Below are 21,223 nucleotides of genomic sequence, written 5' to 3'. Positions count from 1 at the left end.
ACGTCTTCCTTTTTTGGCGTGAAACCAATCTCGTACCCAGAGTCCTCGGACTTCTTGGTCAGCGGGTGAGCGCCCGGAAAGACTCTGGGACAATCGACTCCATTTTCCCAGAAAACGCGGGTTCCGGTCTTATTGCGCATGCTTGAGTTTAAACGGAAACAGAAAAGAGAAAACAGTAAGCAGTAGAAATGGCGGGTTGAAAGTGTTCGAGAAAAAAAAAAACAAGAGAAAGTGGAGAAATGATCATTGGCTTGCTGTAAGAGCGAGTAAAGATGAAACCTCTGACGCTCGGTAAGTGTATTTTTAGTGTTTCAGCGTGCATTCCATCGTTCAGAATACCATCATACAAGCAACACGATCGACAAATTTTTGTGGAAACGACACCAATGTCCTCTTTTGGGTGTCTCGAAAACTAAGACCTAAGACTTAAGAATTAAGACCTAAGACCCCCTTCAAATCTCGAAAACTGAGACCTAAGACCCATGAAGAATTCTACACTGGACGCCATTTTAAAAGTCTTTGAAGCAAGACCTTGACATCACACTGGCATTTCCTTGGAGACGCCCCCCCCCCCCCCCTCCTGGTTCTAAGGATTGTCTGTGTGGTTTGTGACAGACAGACAGATTTGTGACGCGTGATAATGTATCGGTTGGTTTTGGACTGCCCCTGAAAATCATGACATAACTATTGCACATTTGAAACCCCAATTTACACGTAGATCATCCATAGATGAGCAATGGCTAAAATGATAATCTTTTCAGTTGGTCATATCTAAAAATTAGATGGAACTCGAACGTAACAGCAATAAAACTCCCTCATACCAGTCATGAGTGTTGCAGAAAATAAACTAAACAATATTCGGAAAAAGCACGAGCATTTTGTTTCACTACGCTTTCACTGTCCTCGCATTCCTACTCTTACTCGTGTTTAAGCTCTCCTTTTCTGCTCTCTGTAACTGAATAGGAATATGTCTTACAATTTAGTAAGAGATGGGTTTCGTCCTCAATTTTATTACCACTACTGTCAGAGGGAACATATTAGGGAGTTTAAGAAACGACGACGGCAACGACAATGCCAAAAAGCAGTAATATTATTGGTTAAAAGAACCAAAATGATCGTGCTCCACGTGCGGCATGCATTTTTGTACAATTCTCTCCCGTACTCGTCAAAACTACTACGTGAAATGACCAAATTTATAAGATTTTGACGACAATGTGGACAAACTACAGTTTATCTTTCAGTCTCACTCTTTACTTCAAATCCGTCCGTACCTGGCCAATCCCGTTTTAGGACACTGCGCTCATATTGAATAATATAAACAAGATGGAATCATCATGAAATGCTTAGAACAGCTTCTTTCATCGATAGGGACTTTGTCGTACCTACCTGTTTCAACACATAGATTCTGTCTGACTTTTACGAGAGTACGTCTTTATTTTAAGGGATTTTTGCGTATTGAATCTAGGTAAGCAGAAGGCTGCAATTCTTTTTGATGGAGTCATAAAAGCTTAGTTTACGCGAGCGCTGAAGCGTCTGGTTCCAATAAGAGACATTTCTTTTTCGTGAGATCTACGAGTTGCTTGTTGACATCTTCATAAAATTTGAGTAAAAACTATTTTGACCATCGTTGTAAAGTTCAATAGCCCTTTTCGCGGTTAGTTTTTCTCATTTGCATTACAATATAATCTAGCATGTATGCGAGGCAATTTCGGGCTATTTTGTAGTTTTAACCCTAAATTGCCTCGCATCCACGTTAGATTGCATTGAAATGCAAATGAGAAAAACTAACCGTGAAAAGGGCTATTGACATTTGAAGAGATTGTTTTACTATTGAAGTGTCATATTTATCTTGTAAATACCTTAAGTAATTGAGGATCTTTTTATTGATATCTATATGATCATGTTTACCAAGTTCGGCTCTACTTGCCATATATAGTTGACTCTTTCTTCCTTTCAATCTCGGTGAATAGAAGCGTCTCTTCCTTTCATGAGCCTTATATTGGCCATAGACAATAAGTACCCCGAGCATCGAGTTGAAATGTTTGGGATGATTTGAGTTTCGGTGGGGCAAAACAGAAGTTTTCAATCCCTCGGGACTCAACATGGCCGCCGTTTAAGGGTCATTTCCTGCCTTGCATACGGTGGTTGCGCCCGCAGCACATGCGGCAGTCAAAACTTGACTTCCCTCCGTAAGTGGTACGTTTCATGTGTGCCCTAAATGACCTAGTTTGTTCAGCTGCAAGAAATGCCACTCGAAACGAACCGATCATGGGTAGTTTTTCTTATTTTTTTCCCAAGTTGAACAAATATAAAGGCAATATTAAAATTGTTTTGACCTATTCTAATACTTAGCTAGAGATTGCAGAGTTAACCGCAACGAAGAACTAGCTATTTAGTGTATAATTTCACAGCTAAAATCTTGCCTGGCGAAAACAAGCCAGCGAGTTGCCGCACGCGGGTGACCCGGTTTTGTCGCCAAACTTGAAGCTTAAAACCCAAAAATGTTTCAAATTTTTAATTTGTTGCTACTGTATCTGTTGTAGATTGTCGTGGTTTTTGGTTTGTCCAAAAACCACGAACCTTTTTACAATCAAGTCGACATCAAAAAGAAGAGCATATGGGAAAACATTTGCACTACACAAATTACTCACAAGTACAAAAAACTTCTTCATAATCTTCCCCCTTAAGGTTTTTAGCAAATAAGGCAAACCAAAAAATAGAGAAAACCGCCAAAACAAAATGGTACTTATGGCCATATTTAGCTATATTTCAACATTTCGTGTTCCAAACTTTGGGGAAACCTTTTTCACTCGCCATGCAACCATTGTCTTTCCGTGGTTAATAGCCACCCTGCCCACTTAAGGACGGTGCCTACTAATTAAAGATATTTTTGCCCCGGTTTATGATTATGCACGAAATGCAGATCTTAACAAGTGTTATTGAAATCCAAAAAGAAAGTTGGGGGTAACCACGCATTTTTCAAAGATAATTCATGAATAATATTCGTAAAAAGCTATGGCGTTCTTCCTCAAATTGAAGCTTAATTTAATATCTCTCAAAAATGCATGGTTACCCCCAATTTTCTTTTTGGATAACAAGAGTACTTACTAAGATCTACTTTCTCCGGATTATTTAAACCGCACAAAAATATCCCTGTATTAGTAAGCATCAGCGATAGGAAATCCGAGTATCTGGAGATACGCAGAACGTATGCGCAATAACAATAGTATGCACCCTCCCGCGCTTTTATCACGTGATCCAGTGGAGGTGGTTTAGTTCCTGCCGTAATAGTTCGTGCGACGAGGGACGCGACAGGGAAAGTTTTGCTAAGTGTAGCAAGGTAAGATTCTCTTAATTTAAACGCTGTTAAAATGAAGAAGAGCATACGAAGCGATCAATTCCTCTGTTTGTACATTAACTTATGGATGTGATACGTCAAGAGACGCTGGTCGCGTTTTATATGCTATATCAGTCGGATACTCAAGCTTCGTAGTAGTAAAGGTTACGTGAAAACGCTTCGAAAACATATTTTAATAAGCTGTTACAGACTTGAACTTAACTAAATCCAGTTTTTATCAGTAAAGCTTACCATTTTCTAATGGGACGGTTTATTTCATGATCCATTTTTGTGTTCATTTTCAGTTAGCGAATTCATAAAATGCGAAGGTTTCGGTGAATGTCCTCTGACTATTAATGTTGAGTGAGTTATTTCTACTGAATAGCCTACCGTTTTTCAAGGAGGTCGCTGAACAATTTCGTTCGTTTAAGACGAACCAAACACCGTAATTACTTAGCCTTCCATGATGAAAAATCCCGACCAATTTGCCTAAAATACACTAATCTTGTTTTCTTGTTTTTTGAACTAAATTTTGAGTAAATAAAAATGAAAATCGACTACAAAAGACTATCTTTTTTTCGCTGACGGAAAGTCAACTTGTTTTATCTGAGTCAGCTTCTAGAATTGTCTTTACAGAACTGAATACCTCACCTTTTCCAAAAAAAAAAAAAACCAGACTCATTGCGATATTGAATAGGTTTGTGCCGACGTGTTTTATTACTAGTAATAGTTTTCACTACATCTGCCCCCGCCTAAGATAATACGGATGGCAGTTGAGGTGTTTTCCAATGAATTTGTGCTGCACATTGTGATGTCTTCATATTATTTTACAGGTAATTAGGTAGGTAAATGAAAGATGCATGGAAAGAATGGGTCAACAACAAACAGCATTTATTTGTAATTTTTCATCAACGTTTATTTGATACGATACGATACGATGTCAATTAAAAACCAATTTACATAATTTTGGAAAACGCCTTGAAAATATGATAGTAAAAGTGAAACAGGAACATTCAATGATCAAAAGACAACATTTTGATCCATGTGGTTCTTTCCACGGTACCTAGAAATACCATAAAATAGGAATAAAATTGGATCGGTAATTATTATTATCTGTGAATAACTGTTGTAAAAATGATCGAAGATTGTTTGAAAATGTTGATACTGAGACTATGCTTTTGCTTTATGAGGTTGCCTCTAGCACTGTTTGTGGCCGAGTCTGTCGCCCCTGTTCAGTCTGATTTCATTTGTGTCTGGCAAATTGTCGCCCCTGTTTATGATTTGTGCCTGAAAAATCAATTTCTGACTCAGGCAATATAATTTTCCATCAGATACTGTAATCTTTGATTTTCAAAGTAAAAGGAATGATGTAAATATTTGAAAATTACTTACCTTCAATCAGAACCTGTTAAGCAATACCGATACCACCCTGCGCGCTCAGTTGATCAAATCGAGATTGCTTTCCGCTATACAATATATACCCTATTTACATATTTTTTTTTTACGCGGGGGCTTCCAGGTTGCCTCCTCGGGTTTTGGCCAAAACCCTGCGGGGGCAACAATTAAATCAGTCGTTATCCATATTAGGGCCTCTGAAACTGCTCGCTAAAAATAATAGTTTTTTGTCATTAGTGTTTTTCATTTAATTGTATTCATTTAAGTATTTAATATGTATTTTAATAAAATAAGTATTTAACCCTTTAACTCCCAGTAGTGCCACTTATAGATTTTACTCTGTCTAACGCCAGACGATTTTACTCGTCAATGGGGAACCCCACGGGGCTGAAAGGGTTAACAACAGCTGGATTCACTCAAAAACTATGTCCCCATTAACCCTTTAACTCCCAGTAGTGCCACTTATAGATTTTACTCTGTCTAACGCCAGACGATTTCACTCGTCAATGGGGAACCCCACGGGGCTGAAAGGGTTAATATGTATTTTTAATAAAAAAAGTGTTCCAAGTTAATAGGCCAATGGTCAGCTTTGACACGTAAATATTATAGTTGTTGTTTGTGGTGATGACGAGGATCGTGATAATAATGATTCAGATGCTGCCGAAACTGCTAGTTAGTAAGAAACTGGTAGTTTAGGAAACTGCTAGGTTAGAGCTGAGAAATGATAATAAATGCACCACCCACCCCCCCCCCCCCCCAATCGAAACCTTGATAAAAAATAATATAAAACAAGAGAAATGTATGAAATTTTCTTGTGCGAAAACAGTATGCCTGACTGACTTTTTCACTTAAGTTGTACTGGTGACGGTGCATCACCAAAACGTGATTTACTTTACAAAATATTATTGCGCCGGACGCAATCAATCCGCTTTTTAAGCCTGATTTACTTTTCTCTACCACAGTCGCAGTTCAACTTCTCAGTGCTAAACCTTCTCTACTTCAGTACTTTTATAAACACCGAGTCCGAGTTGTGCAAGACGTTATGTGATCACTAAACATACACGCATGCAACACTGAGTAAGAATGAGGGTCTTACTTTCGTGCATCTGTTCTCACCCCTCCTACACACTGACGTTACTCACAATTCTAGCCCCACACGACCTCTCCCTTATTTTGTCGGCTTTTGTAATCGCAGGAAAAAATAACAATTGGGAAAGGTCCTTAAACCTCCGAATACGCCTATGTAATCATTTTAAGTTTTTTGTTATCTAATGTAAGTTTTCCTCGTATTCCATAGAAATAATAAATTTGAAATAAGTTCTTTCCGATTGGCACCGGGATTGATCTTAGAGAATCAGTAGGAGACACGTCTGCTGTGATCACTATAGCGAAATTGAGTAACTTTACTTGATACAATATTGGCTTGACGTCCGGCTGCAAAGGAAAAAAAAGTATTTCCTCCTTTGTCTGTGACAGAGTCCATTAAAAAAATGATTTTAATGGGGATCTTAAATGCAATAAGCCAGTAGACATGGAAAAAAAATCGACTAAATCATCTTACCTGATCACCCGGTAATTAAGAACATATATGTTACTCTTCGTATTGTTTTACCTGGTTTTTACACGCGTTAAATGAAAAAGAAAAATTTAATAGCGGGTTGCAATCACACCAATCCGAAGATTGTTATTGTTACGGTTAAAAATGATCATGATTCTGGCAAATAGTAATAACATTGTATTTGATTTTCCTTATTTTTAAATGAGTTGTATAGGAGTTCGCTATGGAGAAACCTGCATTCACCAATGCTGTAATGCAACGAATTAGTGGATACTGACCATAATCAATAATTGTTTAGAAAAAAGTATATGAGGTTTGGCACAAGGTTTGATAGTATAAACCATGTATTTCAGCCGCCAAACCTATTCGTCTCTTAAAGTAAGAGGCAAAAGCGAATGGCACAATGAAGTAGAAAAAGACCCTATTCAATTAACTTAGCTAAGGAAAACGATTATGCTAACCGCACACTTAAAAAAGAGGATGACATTCTTTCAATATTTTGTTTGAGGAAGTCGGTGCATCAAAGTGAACGCTCAATTAAAATTCATTATGTGTCTCTCTTGCAGTCAGGAAAGCGCATTTCCGATCGCAAGACCCTATATTTCCTACCTATACCCAAGAAAAATTACGCCCCGCAGACATCTTGGTAAGGAAAAGCAAGAAATTGATCCAGAATTAGCTAGTTCGTCACGGCGTCAAGTGGCTTAAGAGCTCGTTTGAGTGTTAGTGAATTGTCTTAAGATGACTTTTAGGATTTGTCTCACAACACTGTACCTGTTGACAATTTCATCTGCACTTACCATCCAGGAAGAATACACGGCCGCTAACGCCAACAAGGTAAACACCGATTTATTTGTAGCTAAGAAACTTTGAATTGATCATCTATATATCGCATTATGATTGACTTACAATAAAGGTGTTTTGATACCTAAGGAATATTGAGCTCGAGCACCATAACGGCAGCCATTATTCGCTTGTATGTTTTGTTTTTCACATGTTCATGTCACAAATTCTGGAGTATTTAAAATTGTACATGTCCATGCTCTGGTAATACGCTCCCAACACTGAATCGCTACATGAAAAAGGGAGGAAGTAAATCGACAAACCGCCCGGTTAATAGACAAACAGATTTATTGGTGGTATACTTACTAATTGACGACTTTGGGCAAGTTCTATTCCAAACACACGGCAAAATTAGATTTTAACCCTAATCTCAACCACGGTCAAAATAAAAGGAGCCAGTGGCGCCGAACGCTCCGCATTGATAAGCGCCACGTTTAACATGGTACGGACCTAAATAATAAAAGCCTGAAACCTATTCTCTCGAGAAAAGAGGCTAACCTCTCTCTCTTTGTGAGTGGAGGTCAAGAGGCGGATGGGATTAAGGTCTGTCCGACTGGGTTATACTGATGACTTACGGCTGGTTTCACGGAAAGCAAGCATTTTACCGGAGGTTTCTAGTTTGGACTTGGCCAGCCACACTACGGGCCAAGGTTAGACCTTCCTTGCGTAAAATTATCTTGCCTGCGTCATGCTCAAGTTAAAACGGTTACCCCCCAAATCTTACCGGCAGAAAAACCTCAAACTAGCTATTCATAACCGCAAAAAGGCGGAATTGTTTTGCCAAGTCGTTTGCTGTATTTTCTTGCCAAACCAAATGGGCGTCGCAGTTAAAGTTTTTTTATTTAGCTTTCCGCGTGACGAGCTATGAGATATGTCTCGTGAGTGATTTCCTTGTTCCTCAAACGCACACAATTGCAAGCAGAAATTGTGCGCAAATGTCATTGGGTAAGCCACGTGTGACTCGAGTCAGTAATACTCAGATGTGAGCTTTTTAAGGGAAAATTAAAGAGTAGTTTTCAATATATATATAATTCATTATGCCGCTAAGAGAAAACCATAATCAACTTCAGCATTTCAAAAGAAGTGTGACCGATTTCCGTGGAAAATTACCGAAAGCCGGTCCGGAAAAGGAGCTTTTGTTAAATGGACATTAGACAAAACGTCCTGCATTTCCGGCTGAAAAGAATGGAACTGTTTAATTGCGGCAATCACTTTGTTTTCTCTAAATGGCACTAGGCAAATATTCGGCGATTTCAAGAGAAAGTCAAAAATAATGTGAATGATATCTTTTGACCCTTGTATCTGCGCAAATAAAAAAATTCGATATAAAAAGTATCAGTTCATTTGCTTCAGGGAAGATCAATTACTTGGGCCCTTTATATGTTACAGCTGCCGAAGAGGAGAAAAAAATCGCAAAATATTGGAAATCCTTACTTAACCAAAACACGAACTAATCACGACAGACACCATAGGTTGACGATGAGTCTCCAAAAGAAATTCATTAATTCTTCCCCTTAAATAGAAAATCCCTCACTCCGACGGTGTACGAGTATTTGTCATATCATTTTTTCATGATCATAGCTTTGCAAGCATGCATCGTAATGAGATTGGCCGTTTTAAGACCGGCATTCCCGTATATCTTTTAATCGCACAACTGTCGTTGAAAATATACTTGTTCTAGCCAAGTGTTACTGGTTTACTTTCGAAAACACGTCTCAGTTTTTCTCGGGGACTAACGCCGGCTCGAAGTTTACTTGTCGAACAGTATCCAGTATTCCTTGTGGGGTATGCCAAGGAGGTACTCGTCATTCCTGTGCGCATTCAGTACTGATATTAACAAAATTAAGACAAAAAAAAATGTAATGCATCGAACTTGAAGCGTCTGGTGGACTGACCGAAATGAGTGAGTTATTTATTCATACTTTCATGCATATTTGAAAGTATCAATAGGTTTTGTTGCTTAAGCAAAGTCCAATCTCAGAAAATGTCTAGACAGTTAAGAGGGAGGCGAAATGAACTAATTCCAGCCGCTGATTGATCGACATAATTGTTGCTTTGCCGACGATTCCTTTAATAATATTATTAATAAAGCTTTTAGTCTTCAGTTCTCGGTTTTTGGAAAGGTCGATGGATATTCACTGATTGGATAAATCACATTCAGGAAATAACCATGGATAACGCTATAAATGCAGTAATTATTCATATTTCAATTGGAATACTTGAATTGGCATATGACTCAGAATAATGCAGTGTAAACATTACCCATGGAGCATTCACTGTGGTTAGTTCTTCTGAAAGAAATATTTTTTGGGCATCTTTTCATAGACAGCGAAAAGAAAGATCCTAAAGCATTGAATAAATAAAGGAAATGGTCAAGGTGTAGAACTCTATTAAGAAATAAATCAATTTCACCTTATTTTGGAGAGAGGAAACATGGTGGTTAATATTGGAGTATTTAACACAAGTTTGGCTGGACAGGAGCATTCGGCATGTAATTTTTATATAGGTACATATTGGTAGGGGTACGAAGCTCCATTATTTTCCAGAAAGAGAGGAAAGCCTGAAAGCGAAATTTGTTTAAAGATTAATGTAAGACACCCACTTTGCAGGGATGCGGTTCTTACATGAAGGAAGATATTCCGTTTGAAAAGGGCAAGAATGCCGGAAAAGCAGATCTTGAAAAATGTAATTTAGGGTAACCTCACACTCGCCTGAGATCTTTAAATAGCGAAAGTAATTCCAAAAAAAGATTCAAAAATACATTCCAACAATATTGAACTTTTCCAAGATGACCCCACTCTGAGCGCCCGAAAAAGACATTTCCCACGTAATATATATCTCAGCTAAGATTTTTTGTCATTGCTATTACTATGTTAAGCAAAACGAAAGTTTCCTTTTGTTGGGAAAAATCGCGCTTGAAGGTGTTGTATTTCAGGGCTTAGTTCAGTGTCGATCATCGATACGCAGAACGCGCACACACTGCGGCTCTAGTCCGTTCCGCGATGTTCTTCTCTGTTACGTTAAATTGCACCGAATCGCATTTCTTTACTACACCATTAAAACGTCGCGCATCAAAAAATGCTCGTGGTGGTAATGTTTATGTCTCAAACTGATCTTCTGCCGGGGAAACCAACTCTCATTTACGCAAACATTGTGTTTTGCTTTGGGCTGAAACAACAAGTGAACGGGCTTGGCAGGTAAATGTGATAGGCAGCCTCCCTTAAAATCCAGTCTAATTGCAAGATAATTATTTTTAATTATTATATATCAAATTTGTCATCAGTAGAAAGGACTTTTTGCTGGAGATGACTCTTGTAGCTTTAATCGTTATCTTTATCCAGGTTAACATCATCTGATTCGACTGCAGGCGTGAATATCTTAAGCCTGTTCCCTCTGCTTTTTATAAATTTCTTTGTCAAGAGTTTTAATGCTTGTATTGGACTTTCGCATGCTTTCGCATGCTATCACGGGCTGTTAAAAAGATTTTACAGCCTCCGGTCTGAACCTGGAGATGTTTCGGTGCCTTTCAGTTTTTCCCACTCATCTTTGACTTCCTGGGATACTTTGAGCATGCTTGCTATCACCTCATACCTGAGTTTAGTCTTACCCTTCTGTCTTAGTTCCTCTTCGCTCTAATCCTGTTTGGATAACTCCAGTGTTTGAGGAGTTTCGGTGCTTTACTTGTACAAGTTCATACCCTACTTGGAAGAGGTTTCCTTGCCAATTCCCCTCTCTTTCGAGAAGGAGAGTAGTCCAAGCATTTTAGCGAATAAAAGTGGTCAACCTATCACTAATTGCAACAGAAAGTTTCTCTACGGTTTTATAACCAGAAATATATCCTCTACAACATATCAAAAGTCTAGAACAATCTAAGGAGAACAAGGGGAGAAAAATCTATTATTTATATGAATACTCTGATGCTGAACATGAAAACGAGGCTATATAAACAGTTATCTTTTGCAGGCTGTTACATAAATCAAAACGTTAGGAAAACCTTGTAATTGTCTTTATTGATTGAAAAAATATTGTCTTAACATTTTGAGACCGTTTAAAAATAATAGCCGCGGACCATTAGTTACTGCAGGCTCAATTCAATACGAAAATTTGGTTCTTTTAGAATCTCTGTACGGTGGCCAATTTACATTATCAACTCCGTTGATAAAACCAAATTTTTGTATACTACTTCCCCACCGACGCAGCATCACAGTTTCTTTAGAAACTACCCCCTCAATTCAATACGGCCGCCTCCACGTGGGATTTGCTGTGTACAGGTGAGTCCTTTTCTTACTTGTTTTGACTTGCTTTTCAATGTTTTAAATATTGATGGTGATTTGAATAGAATGTTAAGCACAATAAAACACATTTGCAAATTAGATAACCTTTTTGCAGAGAAAAGTAGAATTATATTTTGGTTTCACTACAGTGTATGTAAGTTCGTAAGCTTGTTAGCAGTTTAAATACAACAATTTTCTGCACATATAATGAAATAAATTGTAAGCATCATGTGAATTTGAATCGTTTATTCTTCGAATTCATGAAATATGATGACTATTGGCCAGGACAAGCTGCATAATAGCCCTATTTCGCAGTTAAGTTATCATATTAAGATAACAATAGAGACCATCGAGGCACTTCAGTTCGGGCTCAAGCCACAAAATACCATATTTTTTCTGGAGTTCGTGAAACTATTTTAGTATAAAAATGGTTTTAAAATGTACGAGAACTAAAATTCTTTTAGTTTACATTGTTTATATGCTGTGCAAGATTGTAATTGTTGATGCAACCGTATTAAGGTTATAACAGATATTTTAAAGTTATAAATGTACAAAAGAAGTATTGAAGTGAAGTATTTTGGTGACCTATAAGTAGATTTTTTACTTAAAAACGTACTTAAATTTGACAAACCGAATTTATGATGGCAAGAACAGACTCGGATTTCGAATTCAGTGTTGTAACTAGACTCGCTGAAGCTTTATTAGTTCAATCAATCTTGGAATATTTATGATTTCAGATAATCTTAAACTTAATCTGTGATGGATGGAAAAGCCAATTGCATAATCTGTAAAGAGCCACTCGACCAAGGGCCTGACTCCGCTATAGTTACGCTAGGAGAGAAAGGCAGTGCAAGTGTTAACAGAACAAGTTTAGAGCGTAATGATAGTACTATCTGCACCGTACCTGAGCAACAGGTTCACCAATATTGCCGCAAAATCCATTGCAACCCTAACAAAATAGCCCAAGCAAAAAGAGAGGCCGCCCAAACCCCAGGCACAAGTATTTCCCACTCCAAACGCCGTTCAGCGGAAAAGAGCTTCAGTTTCAGCAGTGATTGCTTTTTCTGTGGAACGCCTGTCAATGTTGTAGACCAAGGGAAAAAAAGAGAGGTCTTTAGTGTAACAACCCTAGACATGAAGGATACTATATTGGCGACATGTTGTGAAAGACAAGATGCATGGAGTGACATTGTACAGGCCAGAATTATGCACGTACATGACTTACCTGCCGCTGATGCAGTGTATCATCAGACATGTAGCGTCAATTTCCGCACAGGGAAGCAAATTCCAAAGATGTTTGTGACTGATGAACCTACGCACAAGAAGAAAAAAGTTGGCCGACCGCAAGATGAAGAAAAAACGGATGCGTTCCTGCGAGTAGCAAGGTTTCTTCAAGAAAATGACGACGAACAGATAAGTGTGAGTGACCTTATTGACTTAATGAATGATTTTATGGCAGACTCGGAAAGCACAGCGTATGGCCATACACATATGAAGGCTAAGATCAAGGAGCACTTTGGTGATGAAATAATAATCACTGAATTAAATGGAAGGGCTAAAGTAGTCACGTTCAGGAGCACGGCAGAGACTGTTCTTCAAGAATTTCATGCTCGTCAAAAGGATCATCCTGAACAGGAAAAACAACACATCATAGAAACTGCTGCCAAGCTCATTAAGAATGACATCAAGTTAGTAGACACTTCAAATGAGCACTATCCCACCGTAAATGAAATTGAAACTGAAGAGAGATGCCTTAACTTCCTTCCTGCCACTCTCAAGCTTTTTTTAGAAGGGATCTTGACAGGAAAAGATGTCGGCCTTAAATTGGCATCTATTGGACAAGCCATGATGCAAGCAGCCCGCCCTCGAGTTCTACTTGCGCCACTTCAGGTTGGAGTGGCTGTACAGCTTCATCACCATTTTGCATCACGTATCCTTATTGACTCCCTCCACCGTCATGGATTTTGTTGTTCATATCAAGAAGTGCAGAAGTTTGGACAAAATGCAGCTGTAAATCAAGGAACTGATATTCCCAGCCATACTTCTGAGTTTGTTCAATATGTTGCAGATAATGTTGATCACAACACAAGAACCTTGGACGGCAACGATACGTTCCATGGCATGGGGATCATAGCCGCTGTTACCCCCGGAACAACGCAGAGCCAACTTGTTCTAAGGAGACAAGTTAATGCAGAAGATATTTCCACAGCAGGATGCATCCAAATACAGCACCAGGGCTTAGCAAACCAGGAAATAGAGATAAAGTACAATGACATAGTTATCCAGAAAGCCCTCGATCCAACAGCCAATCTTCTATGGAAGACGTCACTCTTATTTGGTTTCTCTCGACCAGCTTGGTCTGGTATGATGCAGTATGTTCATCGTGGTAACCACCCGGGTCAGTCCTCTGTGACATTCCTCCCAATGATTGACATGAGTTCAAGTGACCCTCCTTGCATCTTCTCCACATTGAAGTTTGTAACTGAACATGCACGCAAGCATAACGTAACACCAATTATTACTTTTGATCAACCACTGTGGTGGAAGGCTTTGACAATCATTATGTCTGAACCTCTGGGAAGTGACCTTCTTGTAGATGCAGCTCTTAACACACTCATGCTATCCAAAGCTCTGACAGTTCCCATTTCAGGAATGCAAGATACGCCAAATGAGTCAGCGGCAGCTGAAGATGAAGATAAAGATGAAGATGTTGCATCAAATACGCCATCTACTGCAGATCCCAGACAGAATCCTGACCTTCAGGAAGATCGTGCCCTGTATGATGAGTTAATAAACAAAAAAAAAGTCAGCAGAAGAAATTAGAGCAGCTGATGTTCTAGACAGGATAAAAGGCCATCTCCAACAACAGAGGGATTTCATGAAGGACGACCGCACAGCATCGCTCTGGCTGCAGTATATGGATATGGTAGACATCCTTCGCATGTTCATAAAGGCTGAGCGAACCGGTAATTGGAGACTCCATCTACAAGCTTTGTCAGAGATGCTTCCCTATCTGGCTGCCTCAGGGCACAATCTGTATGCTAAAAGTGCCAGATTGTACTTGCAATCCATGAACAGCCTTGAGAGTGAACATCCAGATGTATACAGGAAATTTGACGCTGGGTTCCATGTAGTTAGAAGAAGCAACCGCATGTGGGCAGGACTCTCGACAGATCTTGTGATTGAACAAGTGCTAATGAGAAGCGTTAAGACAAGTGGTGGTCTTACAAGAGGACGTGGGATGACGGAAAGACAGCGACTGACTTGGTTGCTCTCCATGGCTGCCTGTGCCGAGATGAATCATGTCATGTTGGACCTCACCAGTGTAAGTTACAGCACAGGCGAGCAGAACAAGGATATGACCAAGTCCAGGCAAGCCCGCGACATGAAGGACACCCGGAGTTTGCTCTTTTCTCTAGCAGAAAGAAACCCTTTCACACCTCATCAAGATCTGATGAACATCATGAATGGCGTCCATGCTGACAGTTCCGTGAATGTGGAAAATGCTAAGGAGATCGGACAGACTATCTTAGAATCCATGACAGGAAAATCAGCTGTGGAATTCAAGTTCAAAAGAAGTAATCAGGTCATCACACTTAGTACAAAGTCATCTGTCAAAATTGATGGAGAGAAGATCCAGGTGGATCCGCAGCTGTTGTTTCAGCGTCTGATTATTGCCAGTAAATCACTGGATGACATGGAAGCCATGTTCCAGCATGAGCTATGTAGCTATCCAACAGCTCTATTTGATTCCTCGTTAAGGCTGCTTCAGCCACAAAAGCCAGTACTAGCAGATGCTATCTGGGCCAAGCTGCCTTCCGATCCTGCTGGGCCAACCGTTGAAGTCCAATATATGTTGGATGGTGGTGCGCTTCTTCATCGGATCCCTTGGCCACGTGGATTCCCTACATATAGGGACATCTGTGATTTGTACTGCAACTACGTGACTCGGAAGTATGGTGCAGCAATTGTTGTCTTTGATGGTTACACTAGCAGTTCCACAAAGGATATGACACAGCAGAGGCGAGCGGGAGGGAAAACAGAGACAACTGTCACATTTTCTGATGATATGAAAGTTACCATGAAGAAAGATCACTTCTTGTCAAATTCAAGCAACAAGCAATCCTTCATCAATATGCTGAGCAGCTATCTGCAGAAGAGAAATTGCCAAACACGTCACTCCCAAGCAGATGCTGATCTCCTCATAGTACAGACATCTGTGGAAAGTGCAAGAAGGATAAACACCGTGCTTGTCTGGGATGACACCGATCTTCTTATCCTATTGTGCTATCACACGGAATTGGATGCATTTGAGTTATTCTTTCAGCCTGAGCCAAAGGCCAATTCGATAAAACGGCGGGTCTGGAACATGAAAGTGCTGAAGGAGAAGCTTGGTCAAGAGGTATGCAGCAACATGTTGTTCATCCATGCAATCCTTGGATGTGATACCACTTCTCGCCTCTATGGTATTGGTAAGGGCGTCTCACTGAAGAAGTTCTTCGCCAGCCAGCATTTTCGAGATCAAGTACAAGTGTTCAACAACACATCTGCCTCCAAGGAGGATGTTGTCGCAGCGGGTGAAAAGGCACTGCTTTGTGTTTACAATGGCACGTCTGACGAAGGACTGGATTCTCTTCGATACCGACGGTACTGCGAAAAGGTAGCCACCAACGCTTCGCAAGTTCAGCCACAGAGCTTACCTCCTACATCATCAGCAGCGAGATATCACAGCCTACGTGTGTACGTTCAAGTCCAACAGTGGAAGGGGGTTGGAGAAACCATGTCAGCAGAAGAATGGGGATGGAAGGCCAGTGAAAGATTGCTTCTTCCTATCATGACACACTTACCTTCAGCACCTCAAGCCCTCCTTCAAATTGTGAGATGCAACTGCTCCACAGACTGCAGCAGCCTTAGATATACCTGCAGAAAACACAACCTAGAGTGTTCAACTTCTTGTGGTCAGTGTAGAGGCTCAGGTTGCACCAACTCTGTCCAGCCGGATGACTGTGAAAGTGAAGATGATGACGATAATGATGATGTATGATTCATGCATTCTTCCAAATTGACACTGTCTGCTAAGGTGTCTAGATTATAGCTTTACTTTATTTCAATTAAGCCGGTGATGTTTCCATCAGTGAAAAGTAAACGAGGAAAGTTGTTTTGTATTTAGTCTTGTTCCCATGCTGATCTTTAAAGCCTTATTTGTAAAATTAGAAACGTACTAGGGAAAAGGATTATAATTCGTGATTCATCTGTCCTGCCCAGTTGAATTAGAACTTGTGAGGATGTCTGGATCATTATCTTTCTTGTTTGAATGACATTAGTAAATTTGCGATAAAAGAAATACATTTAAGAGTAGGTTATTGTATGTAGCCTCGTTTTCATGCTGTACCAATAGAGGTATGATGTATAAGTAAAAAATTAAGTCACTTCCCCTTCGTAGATTTTTCTAGACTTCTGATATGTTGATCGGGACACTTTTCTGATATGGATAGTGAAGAAATAAATTCTGTTGCAATTTGTGATGGGTCTTATCAATATATTGACTGGACTAGAGTAATCCTCAGCACGGATCTCCTCGATGTTCTGTCACGCATGCGCGACATGACGTCACTGAACGTCACTTCCACCCCTCCGCTACTCGCTATTTTCGCAAATGCCATAATACAGTTCATTTTGGGGGGTTATTTAGACATCCAGACATCCAGTTCACTGATGCATGATATAGTCCCAAGCGCAATTAACTTGTATTGTTTTCATATAAAGAACCCCCCAAACGTATTGCATTATGGGATAGGGAAAATGGTCTATTGGGAAGGAGGAGTTAAAAAGTCAAAATCGTTCTAGCAGGTCTTAACCTTTCCTCGCTTGAAAGGGAAAGCAAGGAAATCTCTGTCAAGCACGCGGGAACAAGCTCAAGGTTATGTATTCAACATCACAGTACAGGATTGCAAGTGTTCTACCGCCTTACGGGTTCAGGCAGGAAATAAATGCAGTCAGTATTATTTTATTTACTAGATGCTTAACGTGCCAGGCTTTTACACTTTTTCTACACAGGCTCATGACGGAGGCACAGATTGTCGAAATTCTATCGACTGCCCTACCTCGCCCCACAGCAAGGCGACTTTTCAGTGTCAGCACCATGGAGACTGTCAAGAGCATGAATTATGTCATGACTTTTTAAAGATCTGTTTTATTAGACAAATCGAGCGAAGCAGAATGAAACTCAAGAAGGCCAAAACTAAAAGGCCATCTCGTTGCAAGTTGGACGGAGACTGTCTCAAAAACCAAACTTGCCATATCTTTTTTTCAACTTGTGTCGACAAACCTCGCATGGAAACAACGGCAGTGACAAAAACCAGTGTTGCGAGCGTCCGGAGGTGCGAGGAAAACTCTGATTGCTCTGAAGGGCAATATTGCCATGATTTTTTCAACATGTGTCTACCAAATGCTACGGCTCGCATTGAACCCCCAAGTTCTTCTCCTGCAGGTGTTGGATGCAAGTCGGCTTCAGAATGTAAAAGTGGAGAATTTTGTCATGGGTTAACCAGTCTTTGTTTGCCAATGCCTACGACTGCCAAAATGAAGACCACGCCGAAGAGTCCATATTCTTGTACTTCAGATACCGAATGCAAGATTACCGAATTTTGTCATTTTCTTACCGGCATGCGTCGTCATCAACATCTCGTTAAAGACAAGAAACTCCAATCTGCCCAGGGCGTTTGTATCGACAAAGCTTTGAAAGAAGTCCCTCAAGATCAGACGCCTGTCTCTCAAAACTGTAGTCAAAGTACGGAGTGCGGAATGGGGAGGTGTTGTTTGAAAGACTTGGGATTATGCGCGGGTTATCGCCTGTTAGGACAACTGTGTGTTGTAGAGGTAAGACAAACGAATAACTGATGCATCATGGGCAAACGTTTATAAATTTAAGGCTGGGCAAATCAACTCTGGGGAAATTTAGATATTCTAAATGAGGTTTTTTCCCTTGTTCAAGTTAATGCTTTATCAATGAACGAAATTATATATATAAGATGAATCATATATCATACTTATTAACCAACCGACCTTATTAACCAACTGAGTAATGAAGTCACTGATGTTGGGAGCTGGTAATTTGTTGGTTCAAATGTTCCCGTGACGAATGAATCAATGTGAAATGTAAAATGAATCATATATTGAACTGCGGATATGAAATCAAGGGAAACTACGATCTTCGCAGTCATGGACGCAATCTTAGCAACTGCCAGGGGTAACCAACGTCAATTTTTGGATAATATCTGCTCGGAAGACGATTTGAGATCTACAATTTCCGGAACATTTGTTGTAAAATTCCTTGCTTGCCTGCCTGTCCTTGGATTTTCGAACATCTAAAACATGGTATAATTGCCCATTTTTAACGGATTTTTACCCTAAAAAGGTCACCTAGAATTTTCGGGAACCTTTTTTCTGGTTGAAATTTTCGAAAAGGAAAGTTTTGATCCCTATAATTTTCGGATCACTAGACTTTCAGCTAGGGAATCCGTACCGATGAAAATTTTTTAGGGGATCAAAATATGGCTATATGTACAGTTTAAATACGAAAATAGTTTAACAATGCTATGTTTAAGTGGGTTTGAAGTATATTCTCGTTGGGTGCCCCTGAACTGCAAAGAGAAGCCTGAAATTTTCAGGACTTTAACGTAGGCCTCGCTATGCCGGTGCGACGCTCTAACCAACTGAGCTGTGAAGTCACTGATGCTGGGAGCTGGTCATTTGCAATTTTTGGGTTTAAATGTTCCCGTGATGAATGAATCAATGAACGAAATGATACAGGGGAAATAAATCGTATATCAAACCCCTTTGAAGTCCTGAATTTTTCAGGCTTCTCTACGCAATTGCGAAAAATTCTTTATACTGGTGCGAGGGGGTAATCAGGCATTAACATATGGCATAGATTGGGCATTACTTGCCAATCGCAAAAAAAAAAAGAAAAATCAATAACTTCATTGAATCGTCATCACTTTGAAGGGAAGGTATTGCTTGTTCACAACGTTATTTCGGTTGCGAGAAGGACTTTGCATTGGCCCTTTTAATTTCCCGGTTTTATCACTTTTAAAGAAAACTAGACTAACGAGTAAAATGGATAATGGCGGCTCAGCTCACAACTGAAACTAACATGGTTCAAGTGTCTCATCCCCCCCCCTTCCCCTCCTTCTTTAATCTCCCAGTCACATTCCAGGAAAAGTGAAGATTAGAAACCTAGGGAACGATATGAAATTTCGTCTACTCTAATAAAAATTACAAATTGTGATTAACATGCTCATTATTTTTCTTTGCTTCACTTCAGACAGTTCCTTTTTCTTGCCCATGCCTATCTGGTCTTATATGCGTCAGTAGCAGGCGTCCGATGCGACTGAAGAAGTTAGGGAGAAAATTGAAGTTGCCCAAGAGAAAGACGGAAGAACTACTCGCGCAGTCAATCAACGATGCAACAGAGTTCATAGTTGGAAACTGCCAAAAGATATCGGATTAAACCATGCAAATTGGAGTTGTGAGACGTCAGCCCCTCAGCTTTACTAATTTCAAATGGACTCAGACTTTTGATTTAATCGCATTTTAGATCTTACATTGGTTTCCTGTGTGAAAGCCACTATCTTCTCAATTGGAGCACTAAAATCTTGTCTAAGAAGAAATTTCTTCACACAATTTAAATCTGTTAAAGAGTAATATACACCTAACGAGTAACAAAAATAATGATTCGAAATAGTTGCCCAATATTTAACTGAAAAGAACCAGGCAATCGCTTACAAAGTTTAAATTATATTATAACAAACGTTATCCCCACCACGGAAAGGATTGGCACTGCCCTAAAATCGGCAAGTTAACCAAGTTTAGTTAGGTTTATCGAGAACTATAGAAACTGGACTTTGATCTGGCAAAGGTCACCCAAGTGATTCCATTGGAAAAGGAGTTTCGTTAATCCATACAGTCCTGGCCCAGTTGTGCAATCGATGGATAGCGCTATCAGCCGGATAAATCACTTTATTATCCAGCTGTATTAGTTATTGCACAAAAAACGCACGAAACCAGTACAAATATTCCACGATATTGTACAGTTCGTTATTTGTACACTTGGTTATTGTACAGTAGAGAACCGGTTTGACTAGTTTAGTTGCTGACGTTGCCCCGCAAGTACAAATCTGTCACACGTTCTCTTTTGTTTACAATTCATTTGCTAAAAATTCAGCGCAAAAAAGTTGGATAATAAATAGCTTATTAGGTGTTTTGGTGTGTAGTATTGATGAGTATTTCTATTCGTTGTTTGTATTTTGACTATTGTTTGGCTATTTAGAAAGACTGAGTGACTTAACACTCCCCCGATTAAGACGTATTCTGAGATCCCATTTTCAGGAGAAGAGTGCGAGTGACCTGTACAGACAGCTATCAACTTTAGTTCAGGAGCCACAGGAAAATCCTCAAAGCTTTTTAATCAGAGCCCTCGATACAAGACAAAAAATCCTGTTTGCCTCGCAGGAGGTTGATACTCAGTTGAAATATGATCTAAAGCTAGTGCAGGGAATGTTTTTACATGCAGTAGACACTGGTCTTCAAGATGAGGCCATTCGGATCAGGTTGAGACCAATATTAGAAAAACCAGATTTACAGGATGAGGATCTAATTCAACAACTGAATGTAGTAGTTTCAGAAGAAAGTGAAAGAAAATCCAAACTGGGCTCTAACCCTCGTCAAAGGAACCCAAGGGTGAACGAAGTGCATACATCACAAGGGGAAGGGGGATCCATCCAACAAGGGGCAACCGCTAAGAAGCTTAACTCC

At 39.7% G+C, this 21,223-nt stretch overlaps 2 protein-coding genes across 2 annotated transcripts; both read left to right on the top strand.

Moving 5' to 3' along the window:
• The first annotated feature begins 3,289 nt into the window (after window positions 1–3,289).
• LOC138018840 (uncharacterized) lies at window positions 3,290–20,684 on the top strand. The gene is made up of 4 exons (XM_068865515.1): window positions 3,290–3,340; window positions 6,857–7,127; window positions 17,465–18,286; window positions 19,734–20,684. Exons 2-4 carry the CDS (start codon window positions 7,032–7,034, stop codon window positions 19,917–19,919), a joined length of 1,104 nt encoding a protein of 367 aa, XP_068721616.1. The 5' UTR covers window positions 3,290–3,340; window positions 6,857–7,031; the 3' UTR covers window positions 19,920–20,684.
• Window positions 14,384–16,451, top strand: LOC138018917 (uncharacterized). The gene has a single exon (XM_068865590.1). It carries the CDS (start codon window positions 14,409–14,411, stop codon window positions 16,449–16,451), a length of 2,043 nt encoding a protein of 680 aa, XP_068721691.1. The 5' UTR covers window positions 14,384–14,408.
• Window positions 20,685–21,223: the final 539 nt, after the last annotated feature.

This window comes from Montipora capricornis, chromosome 10 (assembly GCF_036669925.1).
Source record: "Montipora capricornis isolate CH-2021 chromosome 10, ASM3666992v2, whole genome shotgun sequence".
NCBI lineage: Eukaryota > Metazoa > Cnidaria > Anthozoa > Scleractinia > Acroporidae > Montipora > Montipora capricornis.
Note: the sequence above shows the minus strand (reverse complement) of the source record. Positions and strands in the feature narration are given on the sequence as shown.